Raw genomic sequence first — 23,395 nt, 5'->3', positions numbered from 1 at the left:
CAGCATACTAAAGCAACAACTAGGGGATGATGGTAATGTATGGTCGGGATGGATCGAGTATTCAATTGTCAAATAGATACTAGAGAAAATGACAGAAAAAATCATCAGCAGCAGGGAGAAAAATATACACACACAATTAGCAAAAAAAGCATTCATTTACTACCCAAACCTCTGCCCTATGAACTGACTTGTACTACAGCATGAGTTCAGATTTGTCTTTTAGTTTATCACACATTATTCCTCACTCAAACCAGCAAAGTCTTTCTCTGGAACGCTCTCGTGAGGCTATTTCCAGTTATGCCATTGCAACTGCTATCACCTTGAACGGGGAAAGACCAAAATCTCAAAAAATGTTGGTGAAGATTACGATCAAAGAACATATTTCAAATCAGCAGGAAAATTTGACAACACTGGAATCATAAATTGAGCTGATTTGCCTCAGATTACGCTAAAAACGAGATTTTCCAGGCTAGTATAGCGAATGCGCATGCGCGTTGTCCTTATCTAAAAGGTGATTGGCTCTTTTACATGTAAGGCGGGACTTCCTTTGTACGTTGGGCGTTCCAATTTCTCCCATTCATTTTAACAGAAGTGGCCCGTCTCAGCTAAATTTTCTTTGCGTACAGTAAACGCACAGGTACTGTATGACATGCTTTTATCATTATTATTATTATTATTAAAAGCAACATTTACTGTGTATCAAAAAATATTACACATTATACAGCAATAGGTATAAAACTTCTTATGAGACAAAAAATAAAAATATGGATGTTAACTGGGCCTCCCGCAGGTTTGAGACATGTGATTGGTTCTCAGAACTCCCAACTCGCTGGTTTAAGCCAATCACAATGTCCTGTTTAAAAAGATAAGAGTCGATTCCCACACTAGATTCGACTCCCATAAAATCAATTCATACAGTAGTAGTCAGCTGAAGCTTTGGTACATTTGAGGTGTGCATATTTGTTTATTTTATTATGCGTTGAACAACATACAAAACATCATGCCACATCTTACCGCCAGGGGGAGAAAGAAAAAAATAAATATAAAATAAAAATAATAAAATAAACGTGAATCCCCAAAAAAACCACAAGACCTAAAGTATTACTCAAAGCTCTTATAAACAGCATATAAATCAACTGTCTTTATATATTTTCTATTGGTACTATCCTTAATAGCAGATGCATCATTTTCAATTTCTTTAAAAGCTACAGAGAAAAGGGGCTGCTTATTTGAAAATATATTTATGTATGTAATAACTAACTAATATAATGATTCCTTAAATATGCCTGAATTTTTTTTTTTTTACTTTTTTCATACTTTAAATTACCAAAAGTTACATTTTCAAAAAGCAAAACAAAGTAATTGAGGTGTACATACGTGCAGTAATGAACGAGAATATGTGACGTCATCGCCGTTTTAAGCACCAGCGCATCTTCAAGGCGGGAAATTCTCAACCGTCAATGGATTTTTCCCCCTCAGATTTCTTCAGATGAATTGATGTACTGTTATTGAAGGTAAACAGTCAGTGTTGATATTCGTTTAAACCATTTTGTATATTAATATTATTATTAATATTTATTTAAAGAAATTATGATCTAACGTGAATTTTCTTTATAGAAATATGATCATGTCTGGTAACGTGCATGTAAAATGTCTAGAAATAGCATTTTAGCTTAGTGTAAAGCTGACAAATAACATAAGGTTTATCTCTATTTCTTCTGCTCCAAACTTACTTCAAACTTCTCTGTCTGCTCCTATAAATGTAACCCATTATAAGTGTTTCACCGCTGTTCAAATGCACTTTAGATCGCATCATTTACATGTATAAGGGTCAATGACATTTTCAAAAAATGTAGTTATTTGTAATTTTTCTGTTAGTTAACAAAATATCATGTGGTGCGACCGTCCATGACTGCTGTTTTGAAAACTTCTTTGAAATTACTCTATATCTATTCAGGTTTATTATTCTGCCCATTTTGGCATGATTTCCAATGTGTTTTGTAGTACTGTACAAAATTGCAAAGCATTTGTATTTCCATCATAATATACAAACGTTGTCCGATGATGTCCAATTTTATGAAATACGTGGCGCGACCATCAAGAAACGACCGCTTTGGGACTTTTATGTTGAAATCCTTTCAAAGACAGGAAGTTGCATGATATACCAGTTTGCCAAGGACCCATGGAAGCAGCAAACAGGTTTGTAACGTTCTCTCAAATTTGAAAAAAAAAAAACGTTTTTGTAAAACTTTTTGTATGTAGTTTTTCTACAAATATATATTTTGATTATAAATGTCATAGTGACCTTTTGTGGGAAGCTAGCTTGTTTTGTTTAGGTGGCTAATTCTGTGCCTGTATATTTTAACTGAACTTTAAAATATCATGTTTTGCGAGTATTGCAATGTATTCCATGATAGATATATGTCCTAGATTGGCAGTTTTTCTGCTTTTATATTCAATTGATGATTTATATACGTCAAGTGCTTTATTTTAGTATTATTTGGAATAGATTTTTATGCTGTCATTTTTCTAACATTTAAGACACAATGGTTTATGTTTAATCTTTGTACAATATCATTTGGGGGACATTTTTTTATTTATTTTTTAGAGCCTGTAATTTCACATTGGTGTTTCTGCAATTATTATGCATTCATTATTTATTTATCTAATCTACTTTATCAGATGCCACTGCTATGCAAAGTAAAACGCGCTCGCCATAGGCAGCATGTTCATTCTGACCCTGCAGCAAGAGCTGAGAACCTTGCTTGGAGAAGAGATAGGTAAGTTAAAAATGAAAACTATAAAGCAACATTAAGTACATATTTTTGCCCTTGTGTTTTTCTTTACCTGCAGGAAATAATTTTTTCGTTTACATGTTTATCTCCTGTCATCTATCATCAGTCAAAAATAAAATGGAATATACACTGTAGATTTATGGTATGATGCTATATTACATTACTGTTTCAGCTACCAGAGAAGAAAATGTGAGTGAAAGATTCCATATGTGAAGTCAAGTGAGCTGCCAGAGAGAGAAATGGAGGGCTGCATTCAGTGCTTACAGGGAAAGGAACAAGATAGCAAACGCTGTGTGAGACCTTACACCGCCATCTATGGAGATAGTTCCCATGCTGATAGAGCTTCAGGCAACCTGCGCACAGATTACAGGTCTACATATAATCAGCGGTGGACCCGTTTCACAGTACAGGAACAAAGCAGTCTTTTACGTCCTTAGTACTGTGCCTTTCCTTTCTGGGTTCAAGCATGTTACATGGAACTATTCAGAAAAGTCCCATGGAAAGGGTGCCCCGGATGGCATTGGTGGTGCCGTAAAGAGGGATGCAGATCTCATACGTTCAACCAGGAGGCAAGCTGCAGACTCCTGGACTTGTATGAGATGCTGGCCAAAAAATCAGGGTAAACTATTACTCACCATTGGGTAAGCGAAGAGACCATTCAGAAGTATGATGAGCTGATTCTAGGCAAATTGACGGCTGTGAAGGGCACCTTAAAAATACACCAGGATTTGCCCTCACAAGCTGCACAACTTAGTCATATGGGGTTTTCATGCTTCTGCAAGCATGCAGAAATGAAGACATGCCTATGTTACCAGCCAGTGAAAGTGGACCTGAGGGACACCATGTGCCACACTGAGGATCCCTCAAGCACTTCTGAGCCACCAAGGGAAAAAGATGTTCTTCAAGACTTGAGTGGCAAGTTTGTGATTGTAACCTATGATGAGCTTCCATATGTAGGTCCTTGAGGTTGTGCGAGAGGAAGTCCAGGTTAGGTCCATGCGGCAGTCGGGTGAAAATAACTTATTCATGTGGCAACAAACTCCAGATGTCATTTTCTGCTGTAAGAAAAATCTCAGAACCTGAGCCAACAACCTCACTCTACTCTTAAGTTGAGCAGCCAAGATTGGGCAAAGTTCAGAAATAACTGGGGTTAAAGAAGTGCCTGCAGTTAACACCAAGTACCCCACATTCACGTGGAAATTCCAAATACCCATCAGGAACATGATGATTGTCAAGTTAAATTAAATGTTGGTTCAAAACAATGCCATGAATGTGTGCTGCATTATAAATGTTTGTGATGAGATTTTTAGGGGGAAAAAATTTTCATGAATTTGTGTTCATGAAAATTCTGTGAAATTTTAATAAAATCTGGTTTTAATAAATTTTTTTGTATGAAATGTATCATTTATTGATCTCTTTAAATACATTTTTAACTATATGAGGTCTTCATGTCATTTGGAGCGACCAATGATAGCAATAACTATTAAATTCAAAATAAAATATTTAATTTATGTGGCTGCAATATTAATCACTAATACAGTATGCTTAAGTAAATGGTGTTTTCTTTTAAAATTATTTTTTAATTATCAGTTTTATGCGATTTAGAGGAAAAATAAGTCTTTTACATTTAAGACAACTGACATTGTGGAACAAAAATATGAGATCATTATTTATAAAAACACAACAAATCAAATACTTTATTTCTAAACACTTTATATTACTTAGAACTTGTAAAAAAGGTTAAGCATGATAAGGAACATTTATAAATTTTAAGATAAATCATGGTCGCACCACATCAAATTTCTTTAGGCCACGGCCAGTTCATCTAGATGAAAAATCACTTTATTACAAATTTTTATATGATTAATGTTTGAACAATTGCAATTGATATTCTTATTTTTTGTAATTTAAAAATGGCCTGTTAAAAATCTTTATACGTAATTGACCCTTATACAATTGCCAACCTTTTTTGCATTCCCCAAAAAGAAATTGAAACGAGACTTGACGCCTTGATGATGTATGCGGCCGACAAATGCAACCTCCGAAGGACGCATCCTTCCAAACGAGACACAGCCATAGAAATAATCAGTGTTGGATAAATTACTTAAAAATAGTATTCCACTATGAATTGCTAATTGTTTCTCTAAAACTGTAATCAGATTAATTTAATAATTCCTTCCTTTAAATAGTCATTAGTTTACTTTCAAGTTACTTTCTAAGACACGTTTCTGCTAACATTAAAAATAATATCTATATTTCTTGGTTGGTCATTGTTACATACAAGTCATACTCTCAGCACCTTGCATTTCTCCTTCACAATGACTCATAAGTGGGCCATAATCCATTTATTCTACAAAACTAATAGATTAGATATGAGCATAATCCTATAATGTACTTAAAAGTAATGAAATTAATTGGAAGTCTGTAATCTGATTACAAGAATGTAAATTGCAATGCATTGCACTATTTTGTAACTTAAATGTAATTAGATTACAGTAACTAATTACTTTGTAAACTGATTACACCTAACACTGGTAATAATACAGGAAATCAAAAACTATGGTAATGAAATCATACTTTTGTGGTTATTATAGTTTTACTATATAAATTCCGTAGTTTAAACATGGTTATTGCAGAATAACCATACGTTTACTATGATAGTAACCATAACAGTTTGGTGTTTTGTTTGTTTGGTTTTTGTTTTGGTGGAAATTTATTTATTTTTTTTATTTATTTTTTTTCCAATGCGCTCTAAGTCCTTGTGGTGGCGTAGTGACTCGCCTCAATGCGGATGGTGGAGGACGAATCTCGGTTACCTCTGCATCTGAGAACATCAACCCACTCATCTTATCACGTGACTTGTTGAGCATGTTACCGTGGAGACATGGCGTGTGTGGAGGCTTAACGCTATACTCCGCAGCATCCACGCACAACATGCCAAGCGCCCCAACGAGAGCGGGAACCACATTATAGTGACCAAGAGGAGGTTACCCCATGTGACTCTACCCTCCCTAGCAACCGGGCCAATTTGGTTGCTTAGGAGACCTGGCTGGAGTCAGTCAGCTTGCCCTGGATTTGAACTTGTGACTCCAGGTGTGATAGTCAGCATCTTTATTTGCTAAGCTACCCAGCCCCTGAAAACACGTTTTTTAATACAGTTTACTATATCTATATAGTAACTTTGATTTTACTATAGATTAACAATGATTAATATTGTGGTCACTATAACATGGTATTTGTGTAAAACCATAATATCTCCAAAATTATGATTTTTATTACTATAATTTTTATTGTCCTGTATTATAACTATTGTTTTACGATGAATATCAAGCTTGAAATATGGTTACTGTAGTAAAACTGTAGTAATTGTTTTGAGGGCATGCAAAAGTTATTGCGAGGGAACAAACTATAACAAGGAAATGCAAAGCTATTTACAAGAAAAAAAAATCTGCTCTGTATTTTAAAGGGCTCTGAAGTACGGCTACTGTATTATTACACCATAGTGCATACAGTACAACCTATTGAAGAGACTTTAAGTCTATTAATTCACAGCCTTGTTTTCATTCATAACACAATTTAATTTCTGTATGTTCAGTATGATATGGGCAGGAGCTTTGTACAGTACTCTTACAGAAGGTGGCATAGTGGTTAAAGGACTGATAACTGGGAAGGTTATATATATATATATATATATATATATATATATATATATATATATATATATATATTTATACATTTATACATTTATCAATTTTAGATTTTAAGTCTTTTTTGTTTGGTTTGTAATGCCCACCTTTGTACTAGAGATGTATAATGGGACAAAAAAAATACACATGAAACAGAAATTGGAAAGAAAGCCACAGACACAAGAATTCATAATTGCTATTTTATTACTACATCAAAACTAGTACATGAGCATGGCATCAAAGCAGCCAGAAACTTTGTAGTGGAGTATTACTCTTCATCATGTCCTTTCTGTAGCAAAGAGAAGAGAAACAGACCTTTTACCAATGCAGTTTTGTGAGTGCCATTGTAAACTATGCTGCTGAACATTTAAATTTTTTATTGGGGGGGTACCTTTGGTCCTGAATCACGGCTCTTGGCTCTCAGCTTGTTGACCTGAGATTCAGCAATATCAGCTCTCTCCTCTGCTTCATCCAGCTCATGCTGTATCTTACGGAACTTGCCCAGATTAGCATTGGCCTGTTCCTCCTGAAAAACAAAATGATAAAAAGATTGTTACTCAGTAACTCAATCTGACAGAAACAGCAATACTTCTTTAACTGAGTGAATTTGTTTACTTGACTTTACAAAACAATTGCAGAAGTCATTGCATACAAGGTCAACAGTGAACAATTACTCACCGCCTCCTCAGCTGTTCTCTTGTAGGACTTGACCTTCAGTTGAAGTTTGTCCACCAGATCCTGCAGACGAGCCAGATTCTTACGATCCTCCTCAGTCTACAAATGGAGTTAAGGGGTACAATGTGACTTGATTGTTTCCCATATGTGTTTAAAATGTTATTTATGAAATATCAAGACATTGGTTTATTAATGGTTTATTTGTTAACCTGGTAGGTGAGCTCCTTGATGCGTCTCTCATATTTACGGATTCCTTTGACAGAATCGCTCGATTTTCTCTGTTCCATCTCCACCTCATTTTCCAGGTCTCTCACCTAGCAAAACCAAAATGTTCTCAAAATTACCAACTCTGAAGTCATCAAATAATAATAGCCATCTCCACAAAATGTATGAATAAAACTAAGCTTCATAAACTGACCCTGGCTTCCAGTTTCTGGACCTGCTTCTTGCCTCCCTTCATGGCGATCTGCTCAGCTTCATCCAGACGGTGCTGCAGATCCTTGATGGTCTGCTCCATGTTCTTCTTCATGCGCTCCAGATGAGCACTGGTGTCCTGCTCCTTCTTCAGCTCCTCTGCCATCATGGCAGCATCAGTGATGGCCTTCTTGGCTTTTTCCTCAGCATTTCTGCACTCCTGCACAGCCTCCTCAACCTCAGTCTGAAGCTGAGAATTGTCTCCCTCCAGCTTTTTCTTCTGGTTCAGCAGGCTGGTGTTCTGAACATTGAGAATAATCACATTTATATAGTCTTAAAATGAAATTATTAACTAAGACAGAGTTTAAAGGCCTTCTTTGCCTTTGACTAGACATGGCCTACCTGAGAGTGCAGCAGCTGAACCCTCTCACTGACGTCCAGCAGTTCCTGCTCAGCCAGTTTCCTTCCTCTCTCAGTCTGTTCCACCAGAGATCTCAACTCATCCAGTTCAGCCTGCAGCAGATTGTTGCGTCTCTCCACAATGGCGATGTTCTCTTTGAGATCATCATTACCACGAATATTATCATCCAGCTGCAGTTGGGCATCCTGTGAAGCACCAATTTTAACAAATAAACAGACTGAAAAACGTTTTGAGATTTTATGAAGGCATTTAAAAATTAAGCTGAAAAGGCATCATACTTTGAGATGTCCATGAAGACCCTTGAGTTGTTTCTGGGCTTCTGCTGCCTGCCGGTTTGCCTGGCTGAGCTGAATCTCCATCTCATTGAGGTCTCCCTCCATCTTCTTCTTCAGTCTGAGGGCTTCATTCCTGCTGCGAGTCTCTGACTCAAGTGAGCTCTGAAGGGTATCGATCATTCTCTGCTGGTTCCTCTTGGCCTGCTCCATCTCCTCATCTTTCTCAGTCAGCTTACGTTCAATATCAGCCTTTACTTGATTGAACTCCAGTTGAGTTCTCAAGATCTTGCCTTCCTCATGTTCAAGGGAACCCTTTTGATGCGAAACAAAATTTCAGTTGTGTCCAAAAATAAATTAGCTTTATGTAAAGAAAACAAATAAAAAGTAAGAAAAAATTCTCAGGTTTACCTCAGCCTCCTCCAAGGCTGTCTGAATCTCTGCTTTTTCCTGCTCCAGCTGCTTCCTAACCTTCTCCAACTCATGAATGCTTTTTCCAGACTCTCCAAGTTGCTCAGTGAGGTCAGAAATTTCCTCTTAAAAAGAGAATAAAGTTTAAGCAAAAATACACTGAACCTCCCCAGAAATTTGATTTGTAAAGATAAGCAATCTCTGGAAACCTTGGAGGTTCTTGTTCTCTCTCTTCATTGTCTCAAGCTGATCCAAGACCTCTTCATAGGAGTTCTTTAGTTTGAAAAGTTCAGTGCTGAGAGATCTAGACTCTTTCTGGGCACTTTCTAGTTCAGTCTGAGACTCCTCATACTTCTGCTTCCACTCAGCCAAGACCTGATTAGGCATTTATATTAGGCTCTTGCACAATTGCTTACATAAAACTACAACAACATTTGCAAAAACACTGACCAAATTCATAAAATAAAACATAAATGAAATTTATTTTGTGTATTACCTTGTCAAAGTTTCTTTGCTTCTTGTCCAGAGCAGCAGCAGCAGCATTGGATCTCTCCACATCAACCATGAGATCTTCAATCTCATTCTGCAGTCTGTGCTTGGTCTTCTCCAGAGAGGAGCATTTAGCATTAATTGCTTCCACAGCTTCTTCTGCTTCTTGGAGGCGCTGAGCCAATTTCTTTCTAATTTTGTCATTATAAAGAGAGTTTAAGAGTTTTATAAAAAAGAACAAGCCTGAAAATAAATCACGGAGTAAAGGAATTTGTAAATAACTATATACAAATCTGGAAAACAAAAATATTTAAAAACTTACTTAGCATCCTCCAGCTCTTCAGTCCTCTGAATGGCATCAGTCTCATACTTGGTTCTCCACTGAGCCACCTCAGAGTTCGCCTTGGAGAGACTACGCTGCAGCTCAGCTTTGGCTTCCTGCTCCTCCTCATACTGCTCCCTCAGTAGATCAGAATCATGTCGAGCAGACTGCACTGCATGGGCCAGGGCATTCTTAGCCTGATAAAAAATTTAAATAGCGACATCTGTTAGTGGTGTGTAATGTCCTAATGTGTAAAAATAATTCTACCTCAAGGAAAACATATGAACTGAAATGCAAACCTTGACTTCCTCCTCCAATTGTCTCTTGAGGTCTTCAATCTGCTGAGTGTAGGACTGCTTGCTTCTGGTCAGCTGAGACACCAAAGAGTCTTTCTCTTCTAGCTGTCTCGAAAGTTCACCTAAAATACAATATCATAAAATTATATTTTTGTGAAGGAATTGAGTTAAGTTATATAATAGCTCTATCTCGTGTTTTTACCATTCTCGGTTTGCAGCTTGGCCTTTTGCATGGTGAAATCATTAATTGTGCGCTGGCCTTCCTCAGCTTTTGTTCTGTACTCACTCATCTGGTCTTCCAAAGTTCTGCACATTTTCTCCAGGTTGCTCTAATGAAATATATTGGTTTTACATTGCAGTTTGACACAATATTTCTTACTGTCTCACATTTCTATGTTGTTACTAACCTTCGATTTTACAATTTGTTCCATGTTGGACACCACATCATCAAGCTCTAACTTCAGTTCACTCTTCTCTTTCTCAAGCTTCTGCTTCACTCTCTGAAGGTTGTCAATCTGCTCTCCCAGATCAGCCACACTGTCTGCATGTTTCTTCCTCAGTGTAGAAGCAGTGGCCTCATGATGCAGAGTGGCCTCTTCAAGATCTCTGCGCAGTTTCTGGAACTCGGCTTCACGTTTCTTGTTCATCTCAACCTGGGCAGCAGTGGCACCACCAGCCTCCTCCAACCTCTCACTGATCTCCTCCAGTTCTCTGGCCAAATCTGCCCTCTGCTTTTCAACTTTGGCACGAGCAGCTCTCTCAGCCTCCAGCTCTTCCTCAAGCTCTTCAATACGTGCCTAGAAATGGACAAAATGGAGGGTTTGTGTTATAATTGACTCAAAAAATGTATCCTTTATTTTCTTAACGATTTTGCTTTTTTGGTTTAAACATACTTGCAGCTCCTTCAGTTTCTTCTGGAGTTGGGCACCAAGGGCTTGTTCATCCTCAATTTTGCTGTTGAGCTGGCTAACTTCAAAGTCCTTCCTAAAAAGTTATATCAGAATGTTTGGTGAGTGATTTTATTCTTTATATGTGTTCTTTTTTCAGAAATCTTATCTGTTCTTACTTCTTTAGCTTCTCCTCCATCTGCTGTTTGTCATTTTCCAAGTCCATAATGCTCTCCTGGGTCAATTTTAAATCACCCTCCAGCTTTCTCTTGGCCCTTTCAAGATCCATGCGCAGCTTCTTTTCTTGCTCAAGGGATCCCTCAAGCTTATTGAGAAAAATATAATTACTTATCATTGTTTTTAAAACTCATCATACCTCATACCTCATGTGTTTTTAAGTAAGATTTTCTTGTAACTCCACAACTTTTCAAGTACTTACATCATCAACTTGTTGCTCCAGCTTGGCTTTGGCTTTTGTGAGTGTGTTGACTTTGTCTTCTTCACTCTGGAGGTCATCCAGCGTTTGCTGATGAGCCTCCTGCAGGGCTTTCTTCTCCTTGGTCAGCTTGGCAATGATTTCATCTAGAGCTGACATTTCTTCAGTCAGGTTTTTAACCTAAGGAAAAGAGTCAGGAGTTCAAAAAGCTCATAACATGTGTAATGCTGACAGAACTGTATGAGGTTTTAGAGCCAACCTTGTTCTCCGTGGCATGTTTCTCTTTCTCCACTTTGGCCAGAGTAAGCTCGAGATCGTCAATGTCCTTCTTGAGCTCAGAACATTCATCCTCCAGCTTTCGTTTCTTTGCAACCAACTCGGCATTCATTTCCTCTTCATCCTCCAGTCGCTCGGTCAGCTCTTTGGCTTTGGCCTCAAGCTGGATCTTGCTCTTGATCAGACCCTCACATCTCTCCTCAGCATCGCAAAGATTATCTTGCTCCTGTCGAAGTGCAAAAGAATTTTGAAGGAGAGATTTCATTATTTTGTATTGTATTATTTTATCATTTTATATTATATTTTAAATGTAAAAAACACTTTTTCCCCATGTGGACGTACAGACTGCATTGCAAGTTGTAGGTCATTTTTCTCTTGGAGCATAGAAACCATCTTTTCTTCAAGCTCCTTTCTGCGGGCTTCAGATTTGGCAAAAGCTTCCTTCAACTTGGTAAATTCCTCCTTCATGTTGGCCATTTCTTTCTCATTCTCAGCAGTTTTAAGCAGAGGTTTAATTTTAAAGTAGAGCTTCATCCAGGGCCAATTCTTGACCCCCATGAAGGCACGTACATTCCACTGGATCACCAGCAATGAATCTCTGCAATGTAATATGCCAATTGTTTAAACCATTAAAGGTATTGAATTTCTTCTATAATGTGATTATGCGATCTGAATTCTCACCTGCGCTCAACAATCTTTTGGAACTCAATTCTTGAGAGAATACCACGAGCTCTTGCTTGAATACCGGTAATAATGAGAGCAAGACGATCGTCTCGCATCTCTTCAAGTGTACCCAGAAGACCAGCCTTGAAGAACACCTTTACACAAATCCGTAAAAAAAAAAAAATATTTTCACTTTCTGTACAATTTTGTTTAAACAAGCTATTTAAAGACTATAATTTTATTTGAAAGAATTTTGAATTATTATACCTTAGTATGTCCTAACTTGTACTGGCTGTGATCAAGGTCCAGTGAGCCAAGCATTTTTTCAGCAGCTTTTTTATTGTCAATGAACTGTCCCTCAGGGATAGCAGATGGGTTCAGAATACGGTATCTGACAAGAGGTATAAAAGTATGTTAAAAAGTTTGAACACATTTCCTTTTCCACTGTATCTATTTCAAGCTTTTCACCTTTGTTTGAAATCTCCATAAAGAATCCTGTTGGGGAATCCTTTTCTGCAAATTCTAATACCCTCCAGCACACCGTTACAACGCAGTTGGTGCATGACCAGAGGATTCTCCATTGCCCCAGGAGTCTTTGTCTCATTGGGGATCAGGCAACGCACAAAGTGGGGGTGAGTTGACCTCAAGTTGGTCATCAGTTTGTTCAAGTTCTCCTATGGTCAGAAAATAACCATAACATTAGGTAAATAGTTCTGTTTAATGAAGTGAATTCACTTTTATCTTGTTGTTTGAGAACTTATTTTAATGGCCAAGTGTTAATGGGTAAGTCTTACCCTGTGGAGAGCTGACACGGTCTGGAAAGAGGAACCCTTCTTTTTGGCACCTCCTTTACCTCCTTTGCCTGAATCTCCGGCTGAAACAAGGAAATTGTCAAAGAAAATTATTTATCTTGTGTTTCTCTGGAAATCCTAAAAGATCACTATGCAAAATATTTTCTTCAAATGAAGATCATTGCACACCTGAATCAGCCCCTGAATAGTTAGCAAAGAGGTAGGACAACAGCTTCACGGTAGACTTTTGAAAGAGTCCAACCACAGTCTCATTTAGGGGATCTTTGTTCTTCACCAGCCAGTTTGAAATGTTGTAATCAACTATGCCAGCGTAGTGAACCAGGGAGAAATGGGCCTCTGGTTTACCCTTGACAATCCTGGGCTTCTGGAAGGTAGGGTTCTTACCCAAGTGGTTGTCATAAAGCTTAGCTTTAAATGTGGCATCACTGGCTTTGGGGAACATGCACTCCTCTTCAAGGATGGACATGATACCCATGGGCTGCAGAAAACAGAGTATAAAATATAGTGTAAATTATATTAAAATATATTATGTGCCTGCATTTAAAAGTATCTGTTCATAAACACACCTTCTCTATAAGCTCAATGCAAGCTGCCAAGTCCATGCCAAAGTCAATGAACTCCCACTCAATACCCTCTTTCTTGTATTCCTCTTGTTCCAGCACAAACATGTGGTGGTTGAAGAACTGCTGCAACTTCTCATTAGTGAAGTTGATGCACAGCTGCTCAAAGGTGTTATACTGCAAGTGGAGTACAGTGTGCAATCACAATGGTGAACCAAGTAACAATTCTTGTTAAAATTGTTCTTGAAAAACAGTTTATAAGTTATTGACAGCTTACATCAAAGATCTCAAATCCAGCAATGTCCAGCACACCAATGAAGTACTGGCGAGGCTGCTTGGTGTCCAGGGACTGGTTGATTCTTATAACCATCCAAAGGAACATCTTTTCATACACTGACTTTGCCAGTGCACCAATGGAGTAGTACACCTGGAATTGTGTTAAAAAGTGGAGGTATGTAAAAAAAAAAAAAAAAAAAATGATGACATGATTGCAAGGCTTAAATTATGCTTAATATGAAGTTTATTCACCTGCTGGACACTTTGTCCCTTGGTGACCCACTCATTTCCGACTTTGACTCTTGGGTGACACAAACCCTTTATGAGGTCAGCAGAGTTCAGGCCCATCAGATACGCAACTTTGTCAGCATCTTGAGAAGATTAAACATTTTGTTTAAAATTTAGAACTGTGCAACAAAGACTAACACACACCATTGTGGTATTGATTGCACAAAGTCACTTGCCTTCAGTTCCATCAGCCTCTGCCTGTTCCTCTCTCTGCTTTTGCTTAAACTTCATGTTACCATAGTGCATAATGGCACCAGTCATCTTATAGATGCCTGCCTTTTCTTCTGCTGTAAAGCCCAAGACATCAAAGGCTTCCTATGGTTTGGAAACAGCATGGTTAGTCTACTTTTGTTACACTTTCTGTTGAACTTTGGTCTTTTGTCAAAGACCTTTTAATTCATCACTGATGTTTATATATACAGTATATATTGTTATCTTATATTGGGATGTCACTAACATCAGTGGCCATCAGCTCTTCAGCATCATCAATAGATGCCACTTGCGTCTCTCCTTGTGAGATGTAGCAGTAATCATAGGGGTTGTTTGTGATGAGCAACATCTCTGTAAAGAATGTACATTACAGTTAGTTGTGCGAACTGATACATTTGGCGCATGTAATATAGCTGCACATCATTGCATATAGAAACCTACCCAACAGTTCCGGTTTCTTCTGAGACAGGATCTGGTAGAAGATGTGGTAGTCTCTCTCAGCCTTGAGCTGGAAAGTCACACGAGACTTTTCCAGCAGATCTAAATGAGGAAAATGCATAAAGTTATTATTTACTGTCTTAAATATTTGTAGATATATTAAAGATGTCCAATCATATTCTTGATATGAGAAAGCGTACTCACAGGTTTCAATATCAGCAGAAGACAGTTTTCCACTCACACCAAAGTGAATTCGGATGAATTTACCCTGTTCATTTATAAAAAAATAAGGTCTCTTAATTACTATTATTTTTTATGGTAGAATTAGCTTTTTTGATACAACACATTCATGATTATTGGGAAAACCTACGAATCGTGAGGAGTTGTCATTTCTGATGGTCTTGGCATTGCCAAAGGCCTCCAAGGCAGGGTTAGCTTGGATGATTTGATCTTCCAAGGTACCCTAGAAACAAACAACACAATAAATCCAGGCTACATACTAAGATTTAATTATCTCTTATGGATCTCAGCATATTATACTTTTAAAAGTTTACACAAGCATCATGTGTTTATTTATAGAATAGTAGTTTTGAGACCATATTCACCTTCTTCTCAGATGCTGCATCTTTTTTTCCAGTTACAGCAGCAATGCTGGCAAAGTACTGAATGACTCTCTTGGTGTTCACAGTCTTTCCAGCACCGGATTCTCCACTGTGGATTAAAAGGATTAGTCACCCAAAAATGAAAATTCTCTCATGATTGACTGACCTTTAAGCCAGCCCAGATATGTATGTCTTTCCTTTTTCAGCAGAACCAAAATTCATATTTTTATAAGCACATTTCAGCTCTGTTTGTCCATACAATGCAAGTGAATGCGTGCCATCAGGTAGCTGGCTGTGTCTTCTGATGCAAAATCAATAGGTTTTGTGTAAGAAACACATCGATAATTAAAATGTTTTTAACTTTAAATTGTTACTTCCAGCCAGCGCTGGAATCATGTTTGAAACAACCTAATTCTTGCATGATATTCGTTCCAGAAGTGCACACTTCTGACTTCTTGAGTAAGCACACCATCATGCTTACGCCCACTGCTAGCTGGAAGCATTTTTAAAAGTGAATAAAGTTTTAATTATCTATTTTTTACACAAACCTATCGATTTGCTTCAGAAGACATTCATTGATTGACTGGCATCATTTGGATTACTTTTATGCTGCCTAAATATGCCTTTTATACCGTCAAACAGCCAGCAGCCTCATGGCACCCATTCACTTGCATTCACTTTACCCCTTTAAGGGATAGATGTTTTCTTCATTAAACATCTTAAAGTTGTATCCTTGTCATTGCTGGACTTTGGCTTACTGCTTTGGAACAATACTGTATGTATTGTGAAAAGTGATATAGAAATACATTTAATTGAATTGAATTATGTAAATATACTAAGCACTTAAAAATAAGGCTGATGTGACTTACGTGATCAGGACAGACTGGTTCTCCCTGTCTGTTTGGAGAAATTCAGAAATAATTGTTGAAAAAAGGTTTGTGTATAATAACATCGGTGTTGTACAGTTGAATAGAGTTAAGGTACAGTTCTAACCTGACAGCATGTACTGGTAGGCATTGTCAGAGATGGAGAAGATGTGAGGAGGAGCTTCAGTCCTCTTCTTGCCTCTGTAAGCTTTGACAACAGAGGAATCGTACACTGGCAGCCACTTGTAGGGATTGACAGTGACACAGAACAGCCCTGAATAGGTCTGTTATGCGAGAGATGAATTGGATCAGTATGATTATACATCATGTATTTGCAGTATATTCATTAAGGCTCTGATTTGGTCACTCACGTAGATCATCCAGGCTGCGTAACGCTCTTTGAGGTTAAACAGCACAGCGGGCTCGTGGAGGAAGGTGAACATCGCCATGTCCTCAATTTTATCGAACTTTGGCGGGTTCTGAGGGTGGACATCAACTTCCTTGACGGTCAGAGTCTGATGAATTGAGAAAATAAGAATATAAGTCTTTAACTGCGTAAAATTAAAACTTTTTTGGTTAGATTATGGCAGCATCCCCAGCATTTGTTTTGTTTGCCTAGCACATTGAAAATCATATTGCTACTGTTTTGTCAAGTAGATTTTTACATTTTCTGAAAAACGGTGAGTGTAAAACTCATTGTCATGATTCTAGTGTGCTGTGGGTGGTTGACAAAGCGTTACTATGTGGTTGCTAAGATGTTCTAAGGCATCTCGGGTGGTTTATTACTGTAAGTTAAAAACAAAATGACCCAAAATCTATGATATTCCTGTCCCTACATTTCCCTCCTTCAATAAGTCTAAAATAACAGCACATGTCACCTCAATAAACCATTCTATGTGATGTCCGTAGCATAAATTGAATTTAACATTTACCTAAACACATACCCTTGACAGTATAACCTAACCTATACCACAAACCCTTAGTGATGCTTGCTTTAGAGAGATAAGAAAACCACTGGATCCTTACCTTCCCGAACTCAGTGTCAACAGTGACTTTGTCACCATCTCTACTGGTGATGGTGGCTTTGACGTACTCAACTTCAGGGTCGGGCACAAAGCATTCTTTCTTCATGTCGAAGGGGCGAGTCTGGGCCTCCAGACGCTCCTTATCCGACTTCCGCAGGAAGGAAGCGGCTGTCCCAAACTCCGCCATTAACGCGTCACCCATTCTAAAATCTAGAAGTGAACAGATGAACAACGTCATACATGTTCTGTCTTTAAACAACACTGCAGAGAAGCAGTTTCAAAGTATTTGGTCCCACATAATTGGCATCACAGTAATGCATTTCAATACTTAGGATGTATTTGCAAGTAGTTAAAACTTCTCACCTTGTGATTGTCAGACCTCTGTACCTTTTAACTGGTGTTATGCTGAGGATAAAAACAAAGGAGTCATTAGCGTTTGAGAACACTGACCTGTTTTTGATTTGAACTGTTTAGGAAAATCACTACATCTCAGTTGGTGCAGTAACTATTCTAACTTCCAATTCATTTATCTTTTTGTGTCAGCTTTTGAAGCAATGCGTGTTAGGTCCAGATGATCTTCCTGCTTGTGGGCCCTTTGGTTCTTACCTTAGGTTTGTCCTGTGTCTTGTCCACTCCAGAGTGGATGCCAGCTTTTTAAAGGGAGTCACTGATCCTAAAAAGGTTGTCGGCCACAGATGCCCCACCTTTGTCCTGCTAAATAAATGGTTGACATATATGGTGGGATGTAACAATAGGCTTCAAGGAGGAAGGACAAGAGAACACCCATGTTGCTTAGAAGCTTCATCAACACATAATCAGTAAGTCCTTTTACGACGTTGTCTCAGGTTAACAAAAGCAACAGTTGGCTATTTTGGATCTCTTCTTCTTAGTGCAGGACACCTAGAAATCTGAGAAATGTGAACCTCTTTTGAAGATTTTTACATTGTCTTGCACAGCCTCTATGTTTTATTTTCTTTCTTTGAAAGACAAGGAGCTAACCAATGTAACATATCCGGTTAACAATAAAATGTTATGCATTATTGAGGAATGTAAAAGAATAAGAGGTAGAAGGTCACCAGTGAGTATTACAAATTCCTTCTTCACTACTATAAGAAGCTAAATAATTAATTGTATCTGAAGTCCCAGAAACCAATGTCAGCACAGGCCTAAATCAAAGTAATATCTGCATGCGATATCAAGTTTATCTTCTGCACATATTGTAGGCTTTTTTTAACATGTTAAGTAAAGAGGTGAAATAGAATAAACGTGTTGATCACCTGTGACAAATTATTAAACTAATTCAGGTCTGTCTATAGATGGAGGCGACGGACAGCCAACAGCTGGTCTTTTGTGCTTCGGGGCAAGGTCAGGAGAGGCCTACGGCTCGATTGTCACAGCCTGTACCGATGGACTGCAACCTCTTGCATTTCTTGTTGACATGCCATTGTTTTGCTCTATCCTTGAGGACAAGGATAACCATACTAAATTTTTTTAGCTCCTTTACAGTGAGTGCTGAGGGTCTCAGACAGCTGTAGATGTGGGCCTTGGTGCATTGAGTTGCTGAAGCAGCTGCTTTCCACATTGCAAATGTGTGAATTGTTGTCTGCTGCATCATTTATTTGGAACCTTGGGATCTTTAAACATATGGATTAGGATCTTGAAACAACATGTGATGCTAGAAATATGATCAGTATCAAAGTATTGATGCTATAACACACATACGTATGAATTATATACAGTACACTGCTTAAATTATGTTATTTTTAACAGTTGTCACATTTCGAGAACACCCATGGTCACTCTTGGCTTTGAAGGTCACCATAAATGTTGAGTTTAGCTAACCTATGCTCTAAACTTTAACATTGTTTTAAAGTTGTAAGGAGTGGTTTGAATGGCATTTTCTTTTTCAGTGATCTCAATTGACATTTTTAAAGATTTTACCATATCATAGATGAGGAACATCTGACTTAATTTTGTAATGCTTAGTTAACATACCATAAAGGCTAAGTTATACTTCTGCATCAAAACTACACCGTAGCCTCTCTGCGGTGGCTTTGCTTTTGATTTTTAATTTATGTTTTGCAAAGCCAAAATGCTAGTGTGTTGAGAAAAAAATGGCTTCATTTATTCACTGAAATAATTCTACATTTAATAAATAAAAAAATAAAAAAATGTAATTTGTGAATGCAATAGTGCTTATTAAATGATTGTCATATTAAAAACAAGTTAATCAAAGTAGATTTACATATTATGCATTAATATACACGTTGCCTTGTATGCAGAGAAAATAAATCAGAATTATACTGTATGCTTGCTCTTGAGTCACTTAATAATAAATAAATATTTTGGCATACATTGATGCTGTAAAATTAATCATCAAATGTTTTAATAACTACTCACTTGAGCAACAAACAATGGGTCGTTTTATAGCTTAGAAGCTGAACTTTATAATGTATATAGGTAAAATGACCAACACTTAACAAGTGTGTTTTAATTTGCTGACAAATTAGAAGTGTTTGTTTTCTTGTGAAATACGATTAGGCTATTTACTGTACACCGCACTGAAATATATATTCCAAACATCATACAGATTGGAAAGGACTCAAAACGAATACAGCAAGCATAGGACCTATGTTTCACTAACAGACCAAATAAGCAACGAGTAAAAGGCTACATTGGTTTGACGCAGAGGTGTAAATCTTAACTTCAAACGCTAAGCTGAAAGTAAAGTAAAAAATAAAAAAGATGTACTACAATGTGCCAAACTAGCATTAAACTGATTAACACTAAACTCCTGCAAGTTTATGTATGTAAAAAACTAAATGGTATAAAAGTGATAGTGGACAACATGTCTTATGACTATAGCCATATTAACATTACTTGTAGAGGTCGACTGATATATCAGTTTTACAGATTAATCTGTGCCAATAGTTGCTCTTTGGAACTATCGGTTAAATTGGTAAAAATCTGTCGATAGTTGCCGATAGTTTTTTCATAATTTATTTATAGTGTGTTTCGGGCTTGTTTGTACTTAAAAGTCCCACATTATGGACCAAATCTAAAAATGTTTCTGGTTATTTTGGTTGAACAAAAAACTGCATCTGGGATTTGATTCATTTTGGACTCTTTGTCTTTGTAGCAAATAAAGAATAAGAATTTTTTAACATTCTATAAATCAATTTGAAAAATGATCAGCTCATTAATCTGCCTTTCCCACCACCTTCGTTTCCGGTAACGGCTAAATTGACTATCGGTCGACCTCTAATTACTTGGTAAAGTCTTGACATCATAAGGCCTGTTGGACCCAACTTCTGGTTATCACTCCAGGGTGTTTAGAGTGTTTAGTTAAGTAGAGGTTGTTTTAAGGTTTTGTGTCGCTCAGCTGAGAAGCTAAGTGTGAAGTTGTCTGCAGCGTGAAGCTTGTATGATTTTAGAGGATCAGTTACCAGCTCATTTACTCACAATGACAAGGTGGAACATTCCGATCCATACTCTTCCGTGAGACTAAGAAGGTTCAATCTCAGCTGTTTAGGCCCTTTGACATCGCGGCCCACCAAAAGGTCAATGACTTGACCCAATGTACATCATGACCATTGAGTGTGCTATTCATGGAGACTGGTGAGGGGGTCTGTTTGTTTGATGTATTTGGACAAATGGACTCAGATGTCCATTGGAAGTCCCGTGATGCTTTTGCTCCTTGAGTTGCTTGTCATTTTTCTGTAAAGCTTTGAGCAAGCCAGATGTATGATGGAAGTGGAGATTACAGGTATTTATATTTTAATTTATTGCTATAATATGAATTGATCTATTTAGCTACGTTACCCATCACATGTTTGGACACACCTACTCATTCTTTCTTATTACTATTTTCCACATTTTAGAATAATAGTAACACTTTAGCAGAAGCCATTTGTAAGATCATTATAAATCATGATAAAGAAGTGTGTTTAAAGTTGTTTATCTATGTCTAATTTTGGCACACTTTTGTGTTTTTTCCTCAGGTACACTTGTGCTACTATGATGCATGCCTTTTGACCTCCTGTCCAAATGTTTCTTTCCCCTCAGGCACCCTTGCTTGTGTCCTGTACCCTTCACACAGCCACACATAAACAAACACTTTGCTCCCTGAAAGAGAAGATCTACCACTCCTCTGATGCTCAGATGAAGGTAATGCAACCTTTTCTGTTTAATTTCTTTGTTTCTCATAATGCATGGCAGTAATTGACACTTTATTTAGTATAATAAGCAGTAAAATTGTTCTAATAAGGCACAAATATAGAATATAATAATATAATTAAACTACTGGCTTAATAAACTGATCATAATAGATAAATGCATTATTAAATAAAAATTGCTGAGTAATTCTCTCCTAATTTGATTGTCACTACTTGTGATTGTTAAAGTTAAAATGGGGAATGTCACAAAAACTGTCAATAACATATCCGGGTCATATTTAACCCTAAAAGAGAAAGAAATAATGCATAAAAAAATGCATAAATAAAACGAAAAGTGTTAAGACAACATTGCGACATCATGCACTCTGATTTTAAGAGTAATTAGATTATTGTGATTATCAAAATTTGTTGCATTAAAAAAAAATAAACATAAAAAAATAATAATAATGCCGGAAAATCTAAAGGTCTTGAATTTATGCATAAAATTAAATCATTTCTTATTTAAGTTTTTCTTATAAATTTTTTTGGGTTGGGGAAAATGACCTGGACATTTCTATTTCATTTTCTATTTTATTTCGTTCATAATTGACAATTTGATAATAAGTTTGATAATGTTTAATCACAGGTCTATAGAGCTGTTCAGGTTGTACTCCATAAACCCGGAAGAGATCTGGATTTTCCTATGGGGTATATAAAGGGGCTTTTAAACTTATGAGTGAACATTACTTAGTGGATGTTTTATTCTACAACATAAATTACACACAGTCAAACCTTAAACATTAAATTCAAAGCTGTATTGAATTACATACTTTTTTTTTTTTTAAACACACAACGGCTTAAAAATTCACATTTGAGGTATGACTGTGTGTAATTTCTGTTGTAGAACAAAATGTAACATTTACCACAGACCATATTTTACACCCCCACTATAAAAACCCATAGGAAAATCCTGAGGGAACCCACGGAGAATTCACTTCAAGGTTGGCCTGCAAATTGACGTCATGGCTGAACAGCTCTATTTTAATAAATTTTTACTATGAAAGTACAATTTAGTACAAATCTGTAGTAATTTGTACTCTTTATAGTTTATTAGTTTGTCTCTTTATTATAATTTGGATGCAATTACATAAGGGGACTGAATTTGTTTCTGTATGTTATAGCATGTGGCATTGTAAATGTGACTACAAAGAAACTTGATTTGTTATAGCTTCTAGGTAAACAAGGAAAAAACAATAAAACCACACTGGGACACATTCCAGCATATATATATATATATATATATATATATATAATCAAATAAACATGGCAGGTTTTAGACACCTGTAGGTTTGAACAGTTGTACAGTGCACTGTTTTGCTGTTAGTCTGCTTCTGGGTAGCATTGTGCTCCATGCAGGATTTATAATCACATGGTATCTCTGTCTTAAGACAGCAGCTATTCATCCAGCTATTTTTATGCACATTTTGAAAGTCAGTATCGTAAATGGAAACGCTTAAAATTGAATGTGCTAGGAGGAGTTGGATTTTCTAGATTTTTGCATTTGTAAAAATGTGCATTAAATCGATGGAAATGGATTATTCGCAGGAACGATGACGTGTCATGTCCATTTGTAAAGCGCAATGCGCTCGGCGGGTGGTATAGGCAGGGCTGTAGCAAGGTATTCTGGGCTCCCTGACTATATATTGCTCTGGGCCCCTTTCCTATTAAAAATTACAGTTTAGAATTTGTTTTGGGCCCCCCTGGAACTGTGGGCCCCTAGAATCGTTACCATCTTTCACTCCACTAGCTACAGCCCTGGGTGAAGGTGTGTAAGAGCTTAACTGACTCCCAACGCCCAACCATGGCACACAATTTTTCAGTAAGGACAGTTTTTTTTTTTTTCTCTCACAATAAACATGCTTTATTGAAACATGTTTTTCAGAGGGTGTTTGAGAAAAAATATGTTTCTAAGTGTTACAGAAATACCAGAGACATTTGCTACATCCCTGCTATTATTAACCATCCTTGGGTTAAGAGTGTGAACATTCACACAAGCCATGGAGCATGCTCCCATTTTTAACACGTGGTTAACATATTTTTTCACTGCACAGTAATGGTGGA

General features: G+C 37.1%; 1 protein-coding gene and 1 long non-coding RNA gene across 2 annotated transcripts; one reads left to right on the top strand and one right to left on the bottom strand.

Moving 5' to 3' along the window:
- The first annotated feature begins 2,147 nt into the window (after positions 1-2,147).
- On the top strand, positions 2,148-4,161 carry LOC127634635 (uncharacterized). The gene is made up of 3 exons (XR_007969387.1): positions 2,148-2,199; positions 2,683-2,780; positions 2,968-4,161. It is a non-coding gene; the product is annotated as an uncharacterized LOC127634635 (long non-coding RNA).
- Positions 4,162-6,672: 2,511 nt separating this feature from the next.
- On the bottom strand, positions 6,673-17,778 carry LOC127634034 (myosin-7-like). The gene is made up of 39 exons (XM_052113432.1): positions 17,727-17,778; positions 17,484-17,525; positions 17,122-17,330; positions 16,467-16,610; positions 16,223-16,379; positions 16,099-16,126; positions 15,233-15,338; positions 14,998-15,090; positions 14,832-14,895; positions 14,631-14,729; positions 14,437-14,540; positions 14,156-14,294; positions 13,944-14,062; positions 13,693-13,842; positions 13,422-13,592; positions 13,024-13,333; positions 12,838-12,917; positions 12,512-12,717; positions 12,311-12,434; positions 12,062-12,198; positions 11,723-11,978; positions 11,364-11,606; positions 11,108-11,284; positions 10,848-10,993; positions 10,675-10,765; positions 10,189-10,578; positions 9,984-10,110; positions 9,785-9,903; positions 9,486-9,682; positions 9,171-9,354; positions 8,884-9,049; positions 8,675-8,799; positions 8,270-8,578; positions 7,973-8,176; positions 7,575-7,871; positions 7,366-7,470; positions 7,160-7,255; positions 6,873-7,007; positions 6,673-6,770 (listed from the first exon to the last, which is right to left on the bottom strand). Exons 3-39 carry the CDS (start codon positions 17,320-17,322, stop codon positions 6,750-6,752), a joined length of 5,820 nt encoding a protein of 1,939 aa, XP_051969392.1. The 5' UTR covers positions 17,323-17,330; positions 17,484-17,525; positions 17,727-17,778; the 3' UTR covers positions 6,673-6,749.
- Between the last annotated feature and the right edge of the window lie 5,617 nt (positions 17,779-23,395).

Source organism: Xyrauchen texanus, chromosome 41 (assembly GCF_025860055.1).
Source record: "Xyrauchen texanus isolate HMW12.3.18 chromosome 41, RBS_HiC_50CHRs, whole genome shotgun sequence".
In the NCBI taxonomy this organism is placed as follows: domain Eukaryota; kingdom Metazoa; phylum Chordata; class Actinopteri; order Cypriniformes; family Catostomidae; genus Xyrauchen; species Xyrauchen texanus.
The sequence above is the reverse complement of the archived record's forward strand: the minus strand, read 5'-3'. Positions and strand labels throughout refer to the sequence as shown.